This window comes from Pongo pygmaeus, chromosome 4 (assembly GCF_028885625.2).
Source record: "Pongo pygmaeus isolate AG05252 chromosome 4, NHGRI_mPonPyg2-v2.0_pri, whole genome shotgun sequence".
NCBI classification, from domain to species: Eukaryota; Metazoa; Chordata; class Mammalia; order Primates; family Hominidae; genus Pongo; species Pongo pygmaeus.
In genome coordinates, this window is record NC_072377.2 from 5,287,250 (window position 1) to 5,307,317 (window position 20,068).

The following is a 20,068-nucleotide window of genomic DNA, read 5'->3' on the forward strand; positions in this document are numbered from 1 at the left end:
ACCTTATTAATTTTTCGTGTGTGTATGTGTGTATTAGGAAAATATGTAAATACAGACACATATGTGTGTGTGATAAAAGTGAATAATGTGTGTTTGATTGTGTGTATACAAAATACAGAAAACGAAGGCCCTCATGATGAGTGTAATAATGTGACAAGTTATTGCATTATGACAATGAGTGTGATAATGCATTGGTTTGCTCAGAACAGTAGTGGTATATGCTCACCCGTTGCGCCTTTGTTGGCTAGCAGCCTCCTACCCTCATGAGTGGCTGGTTTGGGAGATTAACTGTTTGGTCCTTGATGCATAACCTTCATGCTTTGGGTGGCGATCATGGCAGTTCATTGTAGCATCTTGCCAGACACATTGATTTGTTGCTGTTACACATTATATTTGTGTTCTGTAATGGAGTTTCCCTTAATAGATTCTTGTTTACATGACACATTTAGAAAGTTTTTAATACTCTAATATTATGAAATATTTACTCATATTCTCTTCAAACATTTTGATTACTTTAAATTTGATTTTGACCAAAATGAGATTTATTTTGACATAAGGAATGAAGTGTAAGGTTCCCAGTTATTCTTCCAATGCCTACCAATCTGTTCCAACACCATTTATCAAAAAATTTATTTCCTCTGCATTAAGTTGGAAGGCCAGCCCTCTCCTCACTTAAATCCTCGTGTGGTTCACAAAGCCTGACTGTCCTTCCCCGCGCTTCCCTGTGGCACTGGCTTCTCCTCCCCACTGTTTCATCCCTGCAGTGGTTCCTAAAGCTTACTCCCCAACAGAGAAAGCCCACCTCTCAACATCTGTCTTTCTTAGAAGGTTTAGGGCTCTTCCTGAATGTTTTTCCCAGAAGAAATATATATTCTCATTGTCAAGTTTAAAAATAAAAAATAATCTTTCTGAAATTTTGGTTGGGATTACATTGTATTATTAGATAAATTTAGGCAAAGTTGAAAACTCAAAAACTTGGAAACTACCTATCAGAAACCATTTTTAAAAAATTTTACATTAGTCACTGTTTTTCTCAAGAACAGTTTATAGATTTATTTATGTAGGGGAATATAAGTGTATTTATTTTTTCCTAAATAATGTTTAATAATTTTTATTAATATCGGAAATAAAATTTTATATTTTATTTAGTATTATTTTTTAGAGTAAAACATTCATTGTGTAACCAGATCCTAAAATTTTATATTTTTACATTTTTTCAAACAATAATCTTATATTTTAATATCATAAGTCAATACTGATAATTTTAGCTTCCCTCTCTAGTGTGTATATCTCTTGTTCACCTCTGCCCTTAGTTTAAAGGCAACAACATATATTTCTAGAACAATACTACAATGTATTTTTTCCTGTCCCTGATCTTAGTTGGAATGTTTCTGCATTTTCACAATTAAGTGCTGGCTCTTATTTGATAAGTATCACCTACTACATTGTAATTTTTTATCTGATTATGGAAACATTCACTTATTTCCATCTTCTCAGCATGACTAAATTTTTGCTCATGGCTTTTCTCCTACATAGCTATTCTATAGTGGCCTTGGAGAAATTGTAAGAAAAGGAGTTGACAAATGTGTTTTTTAATGTTTGTGACAATCTGTACACAACACAAGGAAGAGACCCATGCCCCTACCCCCACCTCACCCCCAGAAAGCCCACAGGACACTGTCACCTCAAGCTCTGTGGCTACCAATCCTTGGTGACTATTCCTTTTATCGAGAAGATTGGCTTTGTCCAGCCACACAGGATCCTGGGCTCAGTAGGCAAAAGGTATAAACTCATGAGACCCCAGAGTCGCAGAGTCACAGAGGATGCTGAGTATTGACTGATGTTCTGTGTCTTTATGTACATGACACTGTGTCAGCTCCATCAATGAAGAACACTTGAACCCATGCACATTTCCATCACTCAAAAGAAGTGAGCAGTCATGACTTTATATTTGTGAAGAAAAGTGCACCTCATTCTATAGCCTTAGGTGAATGAAGCTTGGGGTGTGTGAGTAATTAAACCATCCTTGCACTCCTGTAATGAGCCCCAGATGATCTTTATGTATTCTTTAATGGTCTGGTGGCTTGAATAGTATTTTCTTTATAACTTTTTATACATTTCATAAGATTGGTCTATGATATTATTTGTGTGTTACCTTTCAAAAGATGTCTTATATTGTTTCATCTAAGTTTACTTCTTATTTGAATTATTTCTTTTTTTAATGTTTACTTTTCTTTTATAGCTTTTGCTATATGACTGTCTTCTTTTTTGTACCCTTTGGTTATTTAGAAAACACACCGTATATTTCTAATACTACTATAGTTGCCTCTACAATTTAAAATCATTGCTTATGCCACTCTTTCTTGATTTATTAATGTTACAAATTAAACTAAAGCCATAAAGACGTTCACAGGCAAAATAAAGCTATTGGCACATTTCTACCTCTTTCATTTTCTAGTCCTCTCATTTCAGTTCAAGCTCCAACCTTTGTTATAATTGCCTGCAGTTTCCTTATTTCAGTTTAGCTTTAATATTATTTTTATATTGTGTACCTCTAACATTTTAGTAGTAATGCATGTAAATTCTGTTTCACAATCTTGACCACATTGTTCAGGTTGAATTGTCTATGTAAGTGGATCCAGTGGCCTTGCCAGTCCTTCTGTGCCGTAGCTTTCTGATTCTCAAGTTTAATGGTATAATCTCCCCGCTCAGAGAGTGAGCATCTCAGGAGTGTTGTTCAGAAGGATGATTGCTCCTGGATTTCCTGGCTGCTTGCTGCTTCTCTGTTGCTCCATGCCAGCTCCTGTTAATAGAATTCTGTCTTCTTTTCTCCACTTGGTGTCTTCATTGAATTCTCACTCTCTTATGTTACCTGACAGTGTAATCACATTTTGTGAAATTGATTTGTTTAAGTCGGTCTTCTTCCAGAACATTTTTAAAATTTTAATGCCATATACCCGTTTCATATATGTGGTTTTTTAGGGAGGGGTTTGTAATTTTTCTGTAGGTTCCATGTGAGGTTTCTTTTTTCCCAACTCATTCTGACCAAGGAATTTCCATACAAGTCATTTATAGACCAGAAATGGAGCTGATCTCCCTGCTGCAGGCCTCGTTCCTCTGGCGCACTTATTCTGAGTGCTTTATGGAACCAATACCAATGGCTTGTAACAAGAATAGTGCTTTTGTTTTGGTTCTTTTGAGATGTTCACAGTTTGTCAGCCTTTATTTGATTTGGGGAAAAGGAACCTGTACTACCTCACTTGCACCATCTCTCCCAAAATGACCACCATGATGTTTAAGATAAAAAAGAAGTTTCAGAGAGATGTCTTTTTTTCAAAAAAAATAAAGCTATCAAAGAGTGGTCCACACCCATTAAATAATTGTATGGCCTTCTAGTTACCAAAGACATTAACTCAGAATCTGGTGTGTTGACCAACAGGAGCATTATTTCTCTCTGAAAACCATGCTGCCTTTCCACCTGCAGTGAAGGATACTTGTGAAAAGTTTCCTCAGCACTGGCAGTGGCCACACTCTCCCAGTGGCCACTGTGCCCACATCTGGGGCATGCCTTTAGTCTACCTCTGAATGGTGGGTCTCACAATGTTCCAAACTCGGGTGCAGCCCCGTCTGCCTGTCTGTGCTGGGATCCTGGCTCCACGACATGCTCCTGCAAGCCTTGGGCACATTTGTTAGTATTTCTGCACCTGTTTATTAATCTCTGAAATGTGCACAATAATCAAAGCTACCACACAGATTTGTTGTGAGAATTAAAAATTTCACAGATGAAGCACCTCATTAAATACTAGCTATTAGTATTATAGGAACTCTGTAAACTAGAGGGATTTGGACATTGGATTAATCAGCAGGAATCATCTGACTGTAGATGGTTCAGAGACTTGCAATAGATGTTGATTTCTTTAAGACAATGAGATTTTTCACTGGTGCTCAAGGCCACTTAATGCCTTTTAGCTTGTAATACACAATGAACCGTACATTAGATGTCTGCATTCAACTCTCCAGTAATGTCAGCATTTTAGATGCCTTCACTTCTTCTTCTTCTTCAGGAGAACCTTTTCTTTACTTCAAAGAATTGAATTTCCCCAGTGCTTTCCTGAGTTTGTGAATGCTAATGCAATTCTCTCTTGCGACTTGTGTGTGTGTAGACTTTGCATCATAGGGGCATTTCAAAGACGACATCACAACACTGCCTAAACTACCCAGACACTGCTCCTCTGTTCTACATATGACCCTTCAGAATGAATTATTATAAATGCTACATGGGTTGGCTGCTTTCCCATTTAAATGGGATGAACTAGAGAATGAGGTCTTTAAATACAGCCTTTCTCTACTCCCAACTCGTTGTAACAATACTGAGCATATGTAAAACCATTGAAATCTAAAATAGAGTATTTTCTGATGTCTATATTTATATACATAAATACCACAGAATCATTAGGCTTTTTTGCAGCATAGACCAATAAATTATGCCAATGATAATACAGCTAATTTCATTACACAGTACAGTATATTCCTCCTCATATTCCCTTAGTTTTCTGGACCAATGTTTTTAAGAGCAACAGATAAATATGACATTTTCAACATGATTCATTTGATAAGTTTTGTGATGTAATGGCTAAAGCTTTACATTTGGAAGTAGATTCCAAAGAATGAAACAGTAATTGTTGCTTAACTAATTATTTAGCTGACTAAACTAAATATCTAACAATATTATTTAAATATTTTAAAGAGTTTTTAGCCGGGTGCAGTGGCTTACGCCTGTAATCCCAGCACTTTGGGAGGCCAAGGCGGGCGGATCACAAGGTCAGGAGATTGAGACCATCCTGGCTAACACAGTGAAACCCCATCTCTACCAAAAATACAAAAAATTACCCGGGTGCAGTGGCAGGCACCTGTAGTCCCAGCTACTCGGGAGGCTGAGGCAGGAGAATGATGCAAACCCGGGAGGTGGAGCTTGCAGTGAGCCAAGATAGTGCCACTGAACTCCAGCCTAGGCGACGGAGCAAGACTCTGTCTCAAAAAAAAAAAAAAAAGAGGTTTTATAAACCTTTAGTATGTGCTAACATATAGAACCTACTTGATGGGAAAAAGATTCAACCAATGAGTACCTAAGACTTAGTAAGAAAATCAGAAATAACTAATCTGAAGGTATCTTGAAGAAGAATGAAGGCATCTGAAAGGTAGTTTCAAGGGACGGGAGCCAAGAGGTTACATAAATATTGTTCTACCTACTCAATATATTCATTTCCTGGAGCTGATTAATCTCCTCAAGTGCCACAGTATGAAGTCCTTCCTGCAGAGAATGGAATTGTTCCAGACTTATCAAGAAAGATGACTCCAATGTCAAATGTTAGCCATATGCTCTTGGCAGACCCCTGGCCCAGCAGCGTCTATCGGCCAGAAAAACTGTCTGCAGCGTGTGATGCCTCCACACCTGAGTCTCATCGTTGTAGCTATTTGAAAGCTTAAAAGATAAAACTTACAGATTCTTACAAATCATTGTAAAAATTCAAATCCTATGTGGAAATGACAGTCAGTATTCCTGAGTCGGCTGTCATTTCAACTCTTCACTTTTCAGTTCTTTGCCTAGACCCATCTACAGAGGCTTATACCTCATATGCCTCATCATTCAGTTGCCATTGACTGCTTTCACCAATTTCTTTAAAAGCAAGGAAATTTGATTCCCAATTTTGTTTAGCATGAGCAAGCTAACCACTTAGAAAGCGACGTAGAGAGTTCGTGGATCCAATGATGTGACCAAGATATTCTTACTGCCTGAAAGTAAAGAATGTCCCTGAGGCTCCGGGCGAGATATTGATGTTGATTTCACAGACGGTGTCAGCTTGCTTGCGGATTTGATCTGTGTAAAATATGGATTCAATCCGCTTCTTTGGTTTCTTTCTTAAAACCCATTAGATTTATGGTGATTCCTGATGACCCTGTCACTGAAGACTTTACATAAAACCTTTGTGGATGGTCCTAACTGGCCAGTCCTGCTCGGCCCAGACCCTCACAGCCCCTGTACTGGTGGAGCTCAGGAGCCTTAGGAACCATGCAGCTGCAGGTCAGCCTCAAAGCATCTAGGTTTGCTGCAGGAGGACACCTGGAAAAAATTTTCAGAAAAACAGCTCAAGAGCCTGGAGAAGATCATTTCTAAGTGTTAATCTCAGAGTAAACATCCAAGAAACCCTAATGCGAAAATGCCAGAAAAGCCCGAAACTAGAGGAGGAAGGAGGCCATCATTTTAAAATCCTTGTCGTAAAAGGAAGGAGTCGCAGTGGGGAGGGTTCACGTCTGTAATAGAATGGGAAACTGACAGTGTTCCCAAGAAAACGAAGAGCTGAAGAACGGAAGCCCATACACAGTTGCTAGTGAATCCTCTGTGATTTAAATTGCATTTCACACCTTGAGAAATGAATTAAACCATCTACTGTGGGAAGGTCATTCATTTCAAAAGAAAGAAAAATTAACCTACGTTACTCATGAAATGTTTAAATTCATGTTAGACACGTAGGCTTTCCCTAGAATACCATGTAAAAGGCTCTGGTGAGAGGCAGGAAAAGATATTTCAGATGTTATAGACAATCTAAATGTGCATAATGACTAAGGGAAACCTGTTTGGAATGATTGAGGCTCTGAATAACTTGACACTAATTCAATACTGAATCATTCAAGAATTTTCGGAAAACTTCTTCGAGTAGATAATCAGCCAGAAAGTAGAACTATACAACTTTTACCAGGAGTAATGAATTCTATACTTATCTGGGTATGAAATAGATAGGCATCATATAAATTGCCATTGTCCAGTTAAAATATTCAAGCCCACAAAATTACTAAATATATACATTTTTTCTAGGTCATTTTAGAGCTAAGCAACATTAAATTACAAACTCACATCAGATTTTTCTCCAGCTGACAAGCCAGCCTTGCAGAAGTTGTATTTATCTGGGAGCAATGCAGCACGGTGGATAAGAACCCAGGCTCACAGGGCTCCCTTCCTGATCCTGCCGCTCCAGCTGTATGATGCTGACCATCAACGACCTCTGTGGCTACAGACAGGGTCCTCGGTGTCTCTAGCCTCAGCTTCCTCATTCGTGAAATGAAATTCTAACAGCATTGCCCCATAGGGTTGTTAAGTGGGCTAATGCATGTGAATGGGTTACTTGGTGTGTATGTGCGCTTTAAAAGGAACCAGAACTGGTCATGAGAGTCCAGGCCCTGGAGCTGGGCTTCCTGGGTGTAAATTCCATCTCACACCACTTATGTCACCTTTCTGCACTTCACTTTTAGGAAATAATAGCATCTGTCCACATCACTGGTTTGCAGGGAAAATTAAACCACTCAATAGAAAAAAAAGTTTAGTGCCCTGCCTAGCGTTTGGTTTGTCCTCCAGGGGCACTGATTCTGCGTGGCTGTTAATAACCAAATTCATACACTACATGTAAGGTGCGACTGGTTTGCTTTCTTACTTACTGCAATATTTGAAGCTGTCTGCATATGCTTCATTTCATCCCTTTAAGATTTGCAGATATTTTGTTAGAACTTCAGGCTTCAATATGTTGGCTTGTTGTTGTTTGTTGTTATTGCTGCTGTTTCATTGTTAACATTCCCAACAATGGGGTCATTTGTCCTAGTCTCCTAGTAATCCATGATGGCTAGGCTCAACATAGGTATCAAACTCCAACAGGTCTATCTTGTAAGGTATCTTGGGTGCTGTAAAAACACTAGTTGCTTTCTGGTTTTTGCAGATATGTCCAGTTCGATTATTTATAAGTAGAATTGGTAAAATCAGCAGGTGGCAACCTATGCCTGTGCACCAAGTGCAGCCTGCCATACCTGATTATGTTAATAGGGTTTCATCAGAACGGTCAGGCCTGTTCATGTACATGGGGTTTCCGGTGGTTTTCTCACTGATGCAGCAGGGATGAGTCCTCGCAGCAGAGATCTCCACCAGCCTGAAATATTTACTATCTGGCCCATTAATAAGATATTTGCCAACTTTTGGGCTAGATGAAAGCATCCTCCAGCAAAATGAGTGTCTTAATCAAAAGTGGTGTCTCTACATCACCTTTCAATCAGGGCAAAATAGCAGTGTTAACGGCATGGCAGTCATGAATTTCCAAGTAGTTCAGAAAACCTAAATCTAGTTTCAGTCTACAGTCATCTCATTATTAACATGCAAGTATGTTTCGTTGACTTAGATGATGTATTGTTTAGTACATTTATCTTCTCAGCGATTTAGGAAACATATTTCCTTTCTCAAGAAAATGGCCTGTCTTCAGGATAGGAAAATCTCCTGAGGTAAAGAAGCAAGTCAGATCTGAAATCATTAAATCTGTGTAACACACAAGCTGGCGTTCTTGCAGCTGGCTTTCACCTAAACTGTATGAGGAAGACATTTCCTAGCCAGCTGTTAAAATGTCTAAACGAAGTCAGCGGTCTCACTATCACAGTCCATGAACTTTGGGGCAGAAGGGCCACTTCTCCCCTGGGAATGTTAATAAGGTGTTGCCCAGGCCGGGCGCGGTGGCTCACGCCTGTAATCCCAGCACTTTCGGAGGCTGAGGCGGGTGGATCACCTGATGTCAGGAGTTTGAGACTAGCCTGACCAACATGGTGAAACCCTGTCTCTACTAAAAATACAAAAATTAGCTGGACGTGGTGGTGCATACCTGTAATCCCAGCTACTCAGGAGGCTGAGATGGGAACTTGAACCAGGGAGGCAGAGGTTGCAGTGAGCTGAGACCGAGCCTTTGTACTCCAGCCTAGGCAACGAGAGCGAAACTCCGTCTCAAAGGAAAAAAAGGTGTTGCACAAAATAGAGGCCCTAAAATTCTTGTTTCCATGCTGCAGTGGGCTTGGGAGCAGCTTCCCTTGGGAGTTAATCAAGTTTTTAATATCATTTTTCTGTCTGAAACGAGGGATTTGTAAGAGGCACTGGCAATCTTTTCTTTCCCCTTGTAAACTTTCACTGCGTAGGACCTGAAAGACCTGTTCTTCCCACTGTGACCATTTGCTTTCATTCTCTCCCCAGACGAGGTGAGGAACACCTGTGCGGGCTCTTCCAGCATCATTGAGATGGCATTCACTTTCTTTTCATTAGGTATAAGTAAATCCATCCAGTTACCACTGCTCGGGAGCATTGTTTTCTGCATTCTTCCAACCTCCCCGTCCTTCTAATTTTAGAAATTCTAAAATTTCTCAATAGTTCTCATAAGAGTAAATATTCCAAAATCACATAGTTCCATGTAATGACCATATCATGACATCATTTTTACCCATGCCAGAAAATCACTAAGAGGCAATACAACAAAATTAATGTCTGTGTCTCTGTGATTTTTTTTTAATTCATATTTACCAGTCAGGTCTTTGTTGATTTTCAGAAGGGATGTATATAATAAGTATAAAATAATACTGCTATAGGAAAACATGGCTTTCCCTCTTGTACACAGGCTGAGGGACTGAATGTCTGGAATCCTGTGGACCACATGTGAATGAGCTCCCTTTCCCAGGTGAGGGTTGAGGAGGAGAAGAGGCAGGGAATAGGATGAGGAAGAGACGAAGGAGTGAAATCATGATAACCACAGCCAGCCCTTCCTGAGCACTTCCTGTCTGCTAGTCCTCCCAGCCTGCCCAGCACTGCATAGAAAAGCTACTGTGACCATCTCCCCTTTGCGGAGGAGAGAATGGAGACATTGGTGTCCAATGATTTCCTGAAGGCCATCCAGCTGGCAAGGTTGGAGCTGAGATTGGAACCCAGGCAACCTGACTACAGAGCCACTGCTTCCCCCGCCGCTCACACACCACAAGGCCTCAGACACAGAAAGGCTGTCCTCGGGCAGTCAGCCAGCCAGGGTCATGGACCAGGGCAAGACCACAAAGAACTTTGATTTGTGTTGCCCTGTTGGTGCCTGGCTATAAGTTTATGGATTTCTATATCCACAGGCAAAAGCAAATCTGCTGAAACACCAGTACATTATGGTGAGCCCAAAAGGAAACTTCTAGTGATGTTACTGTATTTAAGAAATAACATAGCTCTGTATATGTGAATTGAGGAGGGTGATGTTCATTGTCAACTGGTCAACAAATGTTTAGTATTTTGCATGTGCTCAGTCCTGTGAGTTTCACAGAGGCATTGATGAAATGTCAAGTTATAAAGCATAAGTTTTGTGGACAGACAGAATGGCCCCCTCTAATGGAAATGAGACTCTAGTCATAGTCAGGCCACCAACCTCTCACCCTTGCAGCCTCAGGAGATTTGAGTAGAAATTTCTACCTACAGTCTAGCTTCCCCTAGTGTCTTATTTGTTATGCAATCACAGTGATCTTTCTAAAATACAAACCTGGGCCAGACGCAGTGGCTCAAGGCCTGTAATCCCAGCCCTTTAAGAGGCTGAATGGGGTGGATCACCTGAGGTCAGGAGTTTGAGACCAGCCTGGCCAACATGAAGCAATCCCATTTCTACTAAAAATACAAAAAATTAGCAGGGGGTGGTGGTGCATGCCTGTAATCCCAGCTACTTGGGAGGCTGAGGCAGGAGAATGGCTTGAACCCCGGGAGGCAAACTGAGATTGTGCCACTGCACTCCAGCTTGTGTGACAGAGTGGGATTCCAGCTCAAAAAATAATAATAATAATTTAAAAAATAAAAAATAAATATAAAATAAAATACAAACCCAGTATAGACACTTCTCCAAGTCCGGCCTTCCATGGCTCTCCATTGTCATTTGCTTGGTACCGAAATGCCGTCGTGTGGCCTGCATGACCCTCCAGGACCTGCCACTGCCTCCTCCAGTGTCTTCACAGGCCCTGTCCTAGCAGCCCTCATTCCTGCCACACTCAAGGCCTCCTTGCCCTGCTGTCACCATAACCTTTCACTGTTGACTTCCTGCACAGCCTATCTTAACGTTCACCCCTTCTTGGGACACATTTGTTTGTCATCCCTCTTCATAGCCATTTTTAATGTCCAGGGAGGCCCTCGATCGGGTCTGGCAGGGTGCACAGGCTTGTGGTGCCTGGCGCCTGGGCCCCACGTGGTGTCTGTGACAGGGATAACAGGCATTCCTTCATTCCCTTCAACACAGCGAATGCCATGGATGGAAGGCAAGGCACAGGCAGTGTGTCTCACTGAACAGAAGCCACAGTGACCATGTGAGTCTAGGGGACCCAGTGGAGGACACAGAGATGGAGGGCACCTTGACAGGCCATTTCCTAGCCTGTGTGCAGGTGGCAGGAAGAGGCTCTGATGGTGTCACGGTTTTCTAGCTCTTTTTTAATTTATGAGGTGTAATTCCTAACATTATTTTTCTGATGATGGCGCTGGCATATTCTTAGCTCGATGGGTGTAGCATTGAACCTGAGGACAGTTAGGAGTCACTGGCTCGTGTGGCTGTGTGCTCCCAGTTTCCTTTCTCGGTTCCCTCATGCAAGTCCTTTATGTGAGAAGAAAATATTCAGTGGGCAAAGTGGCCTCCTGCCCAGGATGAAGCCCTCAGAGCTCTTTCATGCTATTTCCTCTTGATCCGCAAACCAGTCTCTCTCATTCCCTTAAAAGATGTGATTTCATTCTTGCCATCCCTGCATCACGATGTCTCCCTTCAGCACTGTCAGAAAAGAGCTGGCAGGGGAGCACCCCAGGCCGGGTTTCGGGAGCTGAGGCTGGCAGGTCTGTCCTGGAGCTTGGATGCTATGAGAGGGGGCTTCTCTGTCCTGAGATCGGGAGCAGCTGTGTTTCCGTCCTTGTCCGTGCCTTTCCAGTGTGCTTGCAGTGAGCTTGCGTTCCTTTCCTTTAAAAGGAAAAAGAGTTTACTATATTGCTGAGGCAGGGGCCACATATAGGGCAAGACTGCCTAATTGAGCGTTTGGTAAAAAAGCAACCAGTGGACATGTTAGTTAGGTACTTGGTGTGGCCAAACGAACCCTTGGTCTGGACGTAAAGGAAGCAACACCAGAGATTTGCCATCCTGTGGTATCTTGCCAACACAGCCCATCTTTAGTCTAACAGCTGAGTGGCCCTTTCCTGGGAGCTTTGAACTCCCAGAACCGCTGACACACTGGGGCTTGTGGACATTCAGAGAGGTGGGGGATGGAGGCCACAGGTCCATGTGCGTGAGCCCCATGCCCTGGGAAATGGGGAGCCATGGAGTATTTCATATATTATAGTAATGCTGTATGTTCATTTTCGCACTGGAAGTACTTCTTCTTGGCAGCAGAGTGGAGATTAGCTTTTATCAACTCAGACTCAGAAGCTAGGGGACAATTAAGGAGCAATTCCTGTGAAAAATGACAGGGATCTTGTATTGGAGTTCTGCAAAGAACCAGAACCAATTATATGTGAATGTGCATGTGTGAGGTAAAGGCTCTCCTGGTTGCAATCATCTGTAAGACTTCGAAATAAAACTAACTTTAATTCTTTAAAAACCTGCCTTTTCTTTAGCTGACAAGAGACAAAGGAAGATTTATTTTAAGGAATTGGCTTGTGTGATTGTGGGGACTGGCAAGTCCAAAATCTGCAGGACAGATCAGTGGACCAGAAACCCAGGAAGGAGTTGCAGTTTTGCAGTTCAAGTCTGAAGCCCAGACTTTTTTGGGGGATACCTCCCTCTATTCAGGCCTTCAACAGACTGGATGAGTTCCACCCCCATTACAGGGGTCATCAACTTTACTCAAAGTCTACAGATTTGAGTGTTTATCTCACCTAAATATGCTTTCACAGAAATGTCTAGAATAATGCTCAGCTAAATATTTGTCTACTGCAGTCCAGACACGTTGACACATCAAGTTAACCTGGACTCAGCCAACATGAATATCAGATACACAGGAGGGAGTAGCTTTGCTGGAAAATCGGAAAGCAGAGTCTGTGTGATTTGGTAGGATCAGGAAAAGGCTGGAGGATGAAGCCAGGGGCATCCCACTTCTAGGATGACAAGAAGGGCAGGTGACAGGAAAGGAAGAGGGAGCAACGATGGGGACCTCTGGCTCTGAATGCTCATTACCCACCAGACAGAGATGTCTATAAGCAATGGTTTATACGGCTGTGGAGTGCAGAGAGGATGCAGGTGTCAATACCAGACAGAAGAGAAGACCTCTTACTCTGATGAAAAAAGTAGATAGAAGGAAAAATTATTTTTAAAAAATGCACACACATACCTGAAACATTTATTTTCACTTAAAAGACACAAATGTGCATTCATTTGCTAATTCTTTTAATTATGGCCCAAGCATTTTTTTGAGTAGGGTCTGCCTATGGAAGGAATTAAGTGGATTATTTCATAAAACATGCTCATTGCATATAATTTCTAGTTTGAGTTTCTTTAAAGAAGGATGAAACTTGTCCCATTTATCTGAGTGGGAAGTCATTTTAAAATTTGTATGTTTCCTCAATATTTTACTTTTGTCTCAGCCACACCTAATTTGACAGCAATGCTGTTTAATGACTGGTCTCCACTGAGTCATTCCAAAGATTTAACTTCATTTTCATAGAAACAGCTCTTCTTTTCTAATGCTCATGTTTCATAGAGCTACACCAAATTTAATTATATTACATAACTCCAATAACAAATTCAGCTGCCATAAACAGATTGGAGGACAGATTCAGCCCATTCCCTGTGAGCCCTGGAGTGGCAGCAGAAGGATGCTGACATCCCTGGGCAAGGCTGGCACCTTACCCACTGGCGCTCAGCATGGTGTGGGCGGCCGCCAATGTGTTTTGCCAAGGGATGAAGAGGCGCAGTGAGTCTCATGTGTCAGCTCAGAATGACTAAAGAAGAGTTTCTAACAAGGCTGGAAGTAAACCAGTGGGCAGGGAGGAGCCCATCCAGGCAGCACATCTAGTGTCCAGAGATGAACGGAGCAGACAGGTAGAGAGCCACTAGGAGACAAATAGATCCAGAGAATACTCTAGTGCTCTGCCCTCCAGAGAGTAGAAAGCCGAAGGGTCTTGCACAGGAAGTTATATACCCAGTGGAAAACCACTTGTGTGCTTCCATGTCAGGGTAGCAGAAGAATGTTTGTAACCTGAACAGTTATCAGTACATCCATTACAACCTTCTATGTCCAAATACAATGTAAGTTTAAGATCTTGCCCTAAGGGTAGGACATCCTTGGCTAGGAATATCTCCTCAGTTCTTAAGCTGAGTTGTTTAGGAGGCTTGAAAGAATGTTAATATTGGAGACCATTACCTTTACTTTTCAGATATCTATATTTCAATATTGGAAGAGTCAGTATATAAGGAAGCGGCTGTGGTCCATCCCAGCTCTGAAACCCCTTTGGTTCTGGGCGGGTCCCTCTTTGAGAAGGAACTCAAGCTTCCATGACTTTGCACTCACAGAGGCTAAGTCACGGGCTCTGAGCCAGCAGCCTGCTGCAGACACGCTCTTCAAAGTCAGGAGGGCTGTGCAGAACCAGAGAGCCTGCTCCACAGAGGAGCTCAGATGGGCTTTGCTGAGATGCTAATGACAGGGAATTAAAGCATCTGTTTTCCTCCGGAAGAATCGATTTATCAGACTCCCTGCCATCCTAGTTAGTCCTCATAATGGTTAAAAAATAAAATTAGTACAACTTTAATACAAGAAATTGAGGCCACAAAGGGGAAGGGAGGGTAGCTCAGAACTTTTGTGGCCAGTCTCGGGGATTTTCTGAAGAGCTGGATGTTACATTTCCAAAATCGTGTTTCAAAAGCTGCCAGTCATCCAGGCCCCCAGGGCTTTGCACAGTTTCAGATTCCTGACCCCTAACCCCTAGAGAGCCAAGGCCGTCCGATTTCTGGTTCATACAGAACAGGAGCGAGACCAGGAATGTGCAGGTGTTTGAGAGCCCCACAGCAGCTGCCCCTTTGTGCTATCTTTGGGCATGAGAACTTTGGATGTTAAGCCTGGTAAAGAGGAGGGAGTTACCTCTTACTCAGACAGGACTCAACCTCAGATGTAATTAGGTCTAGATCGTTAGGTTGCCTACCCGTGTGTTACCACCCCAGTAGTTTTTAGTCCACAGCAAAGGTATTTGGAGTAGAAACCGTTGGCTCAATGGGTGGGTGTTGAAGAAGTGGCAAGGGAGAAGTGCCCTTTCAGCCCAGAAACCTGAAGAGGACAAAATACTCTCGTTCTTTTGAGTAGAACAGGAATGATTCTGATTGTGATGACAGCACTGTTTTGGAGAGGGAACTGGCAGTAAAATGTGCATCTCCTTGCTTCTGGGAGCACAGTCTCCACACACATAAGACAAGGCTGGTAAATGAGATCAATGCTGGAGCCCTTCCCAGCACATAGAGGGCAAAGGTGGGGACCACTGGCTCTGGATGCCCTTTACCCATGAGACAGAGGTGTCTGTAAGCAATGGCATATATGGTTGTGGAGCACAGTAGAGAGGATGCAGGAGTCAACACCAGACAGAAGAGAAAACCTCCTACTCTGATGAAAAAAGTAGGGTGCGTTGCTCTTTCTTCCAGTCTTCCCTAGAAAGTGGGCAGAGGGGCAGTATCCCAAGAACCAGAGTGCTGTTGCCAATTAGAGTTGACTAGTTCCCTTTTAAAAGGGAATGCAAAAGCCCCCAGTGTTCTGCAGAGGAAACCCTCAGATGAGGGGTTTTTGTTGAACGAGGGAATTACTGAGGCTGTTTTGAAAAGCGAGATCAGTTTCTTTGGTCTGCATGTCTCATAATTCCATGTTCCTGTCTTTCCCCCATCAGTGAAAGCTCTGTAGATCATACTGATTCCTTTTAAGATAAGCTCTGATGACAGGATGGTGAGACAGGAAAACCTGGTAAAAATGGCATGCTGGCCTCGGAGTAGTAACTCCTCACACACCTTTGGCTCCTCACAATCCCTGAAGTTGACGCCCACAGCACCGCCTTTGTGAGGAGCTTTGATGTCCTCGGTTTGGCTCTGTGTGCTTCAGCAAAGAAATCCTGCATTTAGAGGTGAAAACAATTCAGGGTCTGTGTCTGGCTCATTGTAAATCTCTCCTTGGGTTTCACAAGTCAGGCAAAGTGGTTTGACTTTTGAGACTGAAGAAAATGAAGTGACTGTCAAGTTGCAGCTTCCAAATGCTCACAGCGAGCCCTGGAGTGCTGGGCCCTGTTCCTTGCCAACCAGTCATCAGAAATGGGCTGCCCGTTCCTATGTGAAAAACCAGACCAGAACCTGGCATTAACTCCTACATGGACACCTCCCAGGAGACAGCCCAAGGGCCCTGCCCTGCCAGGCAGTGTCAGGAACATCTATGCAAACCAACTGCTGCTGGGAGGGATGAGCTGGCATGTTGCTGTCATTTCTGATGTCCCAACTGCTGGGTTTTTGGAGGATTTGATTTCTGATGTACTGACTGGTGGACTTAGGAGGATTTGGAGACTGGAGTGCATTGCTCCAGAAGGCATCGTGTGTGGACACAGTGCAATCTGTCTAATAACTCATTCTACCTACTGTGCTCATTTACCTACTTGGTCACAGAAATCATTGTTTATTTCAGAGCTGGACTTCTACCTTTGAACTTGCTTGGAGTGTAGCTGGCGCCAGGTGATACTGATGAAGCGTCCTTTGTCCTAGACCCATAGCAAATCCCCAAGCCAACCGAGGAGGATGCAAGCTAAAAAGGCCCTTGGCCACCTGCCAGACAGGCTTAGGACATCATTGTCTCCCAAGTTCTGTGGATCCTGGCCTCTGTACTTTCAGCTTGCAGCCGGCCTGCACTCTTAGTTAATTTGTTAACTAATGTTTTCCCTATGGAAGAGGCAGATTCTTCCAACTGTCATCTCTTTATTGTTCAATGTGCATTGTTATCTTTAAAACATTCAATTCACTTACATTACATTAGATCTCAAATTATACACGTGAAGATGCTGCTGTTTTATATGAAGACAAGGTTGTTGTGTCTTCAAAAACCAAGTAATATTGATCCTGTCAGACCGTGTTGGCAGCTGTCTTGACCCCTGGGCCATTGAGTCTGCAGTGTGTGAGTATCTGGGTATAGTCAGTGACATGAACGGTTTAATTTAGAACAGCCTATTGGACAGTTGTGACCCATACACCAGCTTGTGGAAGTCAGGAGTCCCCACATCTAACTCTGATGCTGAAGAGGCACCGCCTAGCGAATGCTGTATTCTAATGTTGCGTCTCACAGCATCCAGCACCCACCACTCTGGACTAAATCCGGCTGGCAGCTGGAGCCCTGATACTCATCAATGCCTCGTGTAGGTTTGTGTCGTGACAAGGTTTCTGCCCCATTGTTATTCTCTGTCTTTATTGTGTTATGAGAGACTCCTGCCTAGAATTCCTAGAGTTATCTTGAAAATAGAACAACAGAGTGCTGGATGGTGAAACTTCAAAAAGAATCAGCAGACAAAAGACACTGAAACTAAATTCTAAAAGGGAGGGCTCAGGGAGACTTGCTGATGTGAAAGCCACAGGCAGAGCATGGCTGCCCCAGCGGGGCTTGGCCCTAGGCAGCAGCTCGGGGCCAGCCCAGGGCTGGCCTCTGCATCTGAATTGTCGTTACAACACATAATCTGCTGGTGTGGTGCATCATGATAAGGGACTTTACTAAACCCTTTTTGGAAACTTGCGTCTTCAAAGAAAGCATTACATGGAAAAACCAAAATGTCATTTTAATTTTTTTTATTGGGGAAGAGGGAGTCATTTTGTTGAGAAATGACTAAAGACTGTTTGGCATTAGGGATATTGCATATTGATTAGATGATACCGGGAAATCCTGAGTAGACTGTTGAGTGAAGGCTGTAAACCCCGTCACTTTTCTGGGCAGTGTTGAGAGCCACAAAGGCACACCCTGGGAGGGAGCCTTGGGCAGTGGAGGTCCTGAGGGCCAGTGGAGACTGCGTCTCCAGAGTCCTGCCATGGAAACTGACTGATCTGGGTAATACCAGCCACTTTGCATTCTTCCAGTTGGTGGACTTAGGAAAACCAAAACAAAGCGAGAACACTTGTAGCCACTGGTGGGCAACTGAACACAGCTTGTTACTGCTCATGGAACCCTCACACATTAGCACAGAAGCTTGCGTGGATTTTGACTCATTCATGAGCTGAAATGAAGACATTCCCCTAAAGCTCGGTTTTTTAAATGAAACAGACACTTGGTGTTTCCAGATGTGGTATGAAGGAGCTTTGTTCAGGAGGATTGTTTGAATGATGTGCAGCTAAGAGAGAAGGCAGAGAATGGATCGACCCAGTTGGGACGTCTTAAGATGATGGAGACAGAAGACGTAACGAGGCGGTGTGAAAAGCTCTTGAACAGCCAGCATATCTTTTGCAGCCTCAGTGTAGAATACCCATTGTAATTTATAAGGCTGCAGGATGGAGAGCAAATGTAAGAAATGGGAGGAAAGTTAAAAACAACAGGAAAGCACACAGAAGTGGCAACAGAGTAACCGAGAGGCTTTACATGCAGAATTATCACAGCCGGGAAGCCAAGAATCAATCTTTCATAATGAGGATGTGTATGTAATTTAGGTGGCTTAACATGGAATTAAAAAAAAAACACACACTAATCTTGTTGACACTGAAAAATTGAAGCATTACCACAATCCGTATAGGGCAACTCCTACAACCCTGACATGTTTACATTTTATGTGTACACAAATTTACATTGTAGTCTTTGTATAATTTTCTTAAAAATATAATTGAATATTTTCAGTAAAAACACTTGGTACGAAATAATTCAAGGCTTCTACAAACCAAAGTAGGTAAAACGATCATGGTGCTCATTCTAAAGGCTGTAAGTAATGTGGTGTGGCTATCAAGGGTTCGGGGTGGGATCAATTCTGTTTCCCATCCAGAAAGTAGCATCAATTTCCCTCTCCTTCAAGGTTCTACCACCTAATTCATCCTCAGAACTTTCAGAAGAGTCCAAACCTTGGCTCTAAAACTACTTGAGTCACAGACTCCCTGGAGAACTTGAGGAAAGGCACTCATCATTTTGCTCAGAAATCACGTCCAGCCAGGCGTGCACAGAACTGGAGCAGTTTCAGGATGTTCCTAGATCTCCTGGAGCTTGAGGTCCAAACTTTTTGTCTGTATTTGCTTACTTAGATATCTGTATACCTCGATCCAGATTGTGGAATTAGAGACACTGAAATGTGTTTATAAAGGCTTTGAAGTATAAGAAAAACGCTTGTTTTGGACAATGAATTTTTATTTTTATTTATTTATTGTATTGTATTCTATTTTTTGAGACAGAGTCCCGCTCTGTCACCCAGGCAGGAGTGCAGTGGTACAATCACAGCCTACTGCTGCCTTGACTTCCTGGGCCCGAGTGATCTTCCCGAGTAGCTGGGACTTCAGTTGTGTATCACCTCACCCAGCTAATTTTTGTATTTTTTGTGTGTGGAGACGGGGTTTTGCCATGTTGCCCAGGCTGGTCTCAAGCTCCTAGGCTTAAGCGTCCTCCTCCTAGGCTTATTCCTCCTGCCTCAGCCTGGAATTACAGTGCTGGGATTACAGGCCTGAGCTACCACACCCAGCCTAGACACTGAATTTTTTGAATGCTGAATAAAACTTGCATATACTGCCTGCTCTGAACCATGTTAAAAATATGGTTACACACAGAAAGCACTGGAAGCAAGAGTCATAGTGATGTTCATAGGAGGGATCATAGCGGGATTTCCCTTCTCCTTTCTGTCTCTCTCTGTGTAACTTGGGTCCACAAATGCCATTCTCGAGAATACTTCTCCCAGGTGCCGTGGCTGCTGCCAGAGGCACCTCCGGAGTTCCTGGCCAAGCTCTCTGGGCTTCTGCTTTGACACCTAACCTGAGGGTGACTGTGGGGTTCAGTGTGGGGGCACAGGATGGAGGGTCAAAGGAGAAGCCTGAGCATCTTCACAAGTCCTCTGGTTTACCCTGAGATTCAGGAGCAAGTCACTGTTGCCCTAACTCTACTCAGCAATGCCATAGAGTGGAAGAGAGGATGCCCCTGCCCTGGGTCCTCAGCACAGACACAGCTGCAGGTAGAGCCTCGCAGGTGACGCCTAGGTGGGACCCCTGGTGCCCTGCACTGATGTGCTTGCAAAGAGGTGGTGAGGAAGCCAGCTCCCCTCTCATCCCCT

At 43.0% G+C, this 20,068-nt stretch overlaps 1 protein-coding gene across 6 annotated transcripts in view; it reads left to right on the forward strand.

The window, feature by feature from the left end:
* Positions 1-20,068, forward strand: part of ADAMTS16 (ADAM metallopeptidase with thrombospondin type 1 motif 16) — a 174,912-nt gene that overhangs the window by 137,121 nt on the left and 17,723 nt on the right. Inside the window, exon 19 of one of the 6 annotated variants that reach the window (XM_063664645.1) lies at positions 9,053-9,298. The exons of the other annotated variants lie outside the window; for them this stretch is intronic. Coding sequence (XP_063520715.1) covers positions 9,053-9,095 — 43 coding nt within the window. The 3' untranslated portion in view covers positions 9,096-9,298. Of the gene's footprint in view, positions 1-9,052; positions 9,299-20,068 lie in introns of those variants that run through there. 6 annotated transcript variants of the gene reach the window in all.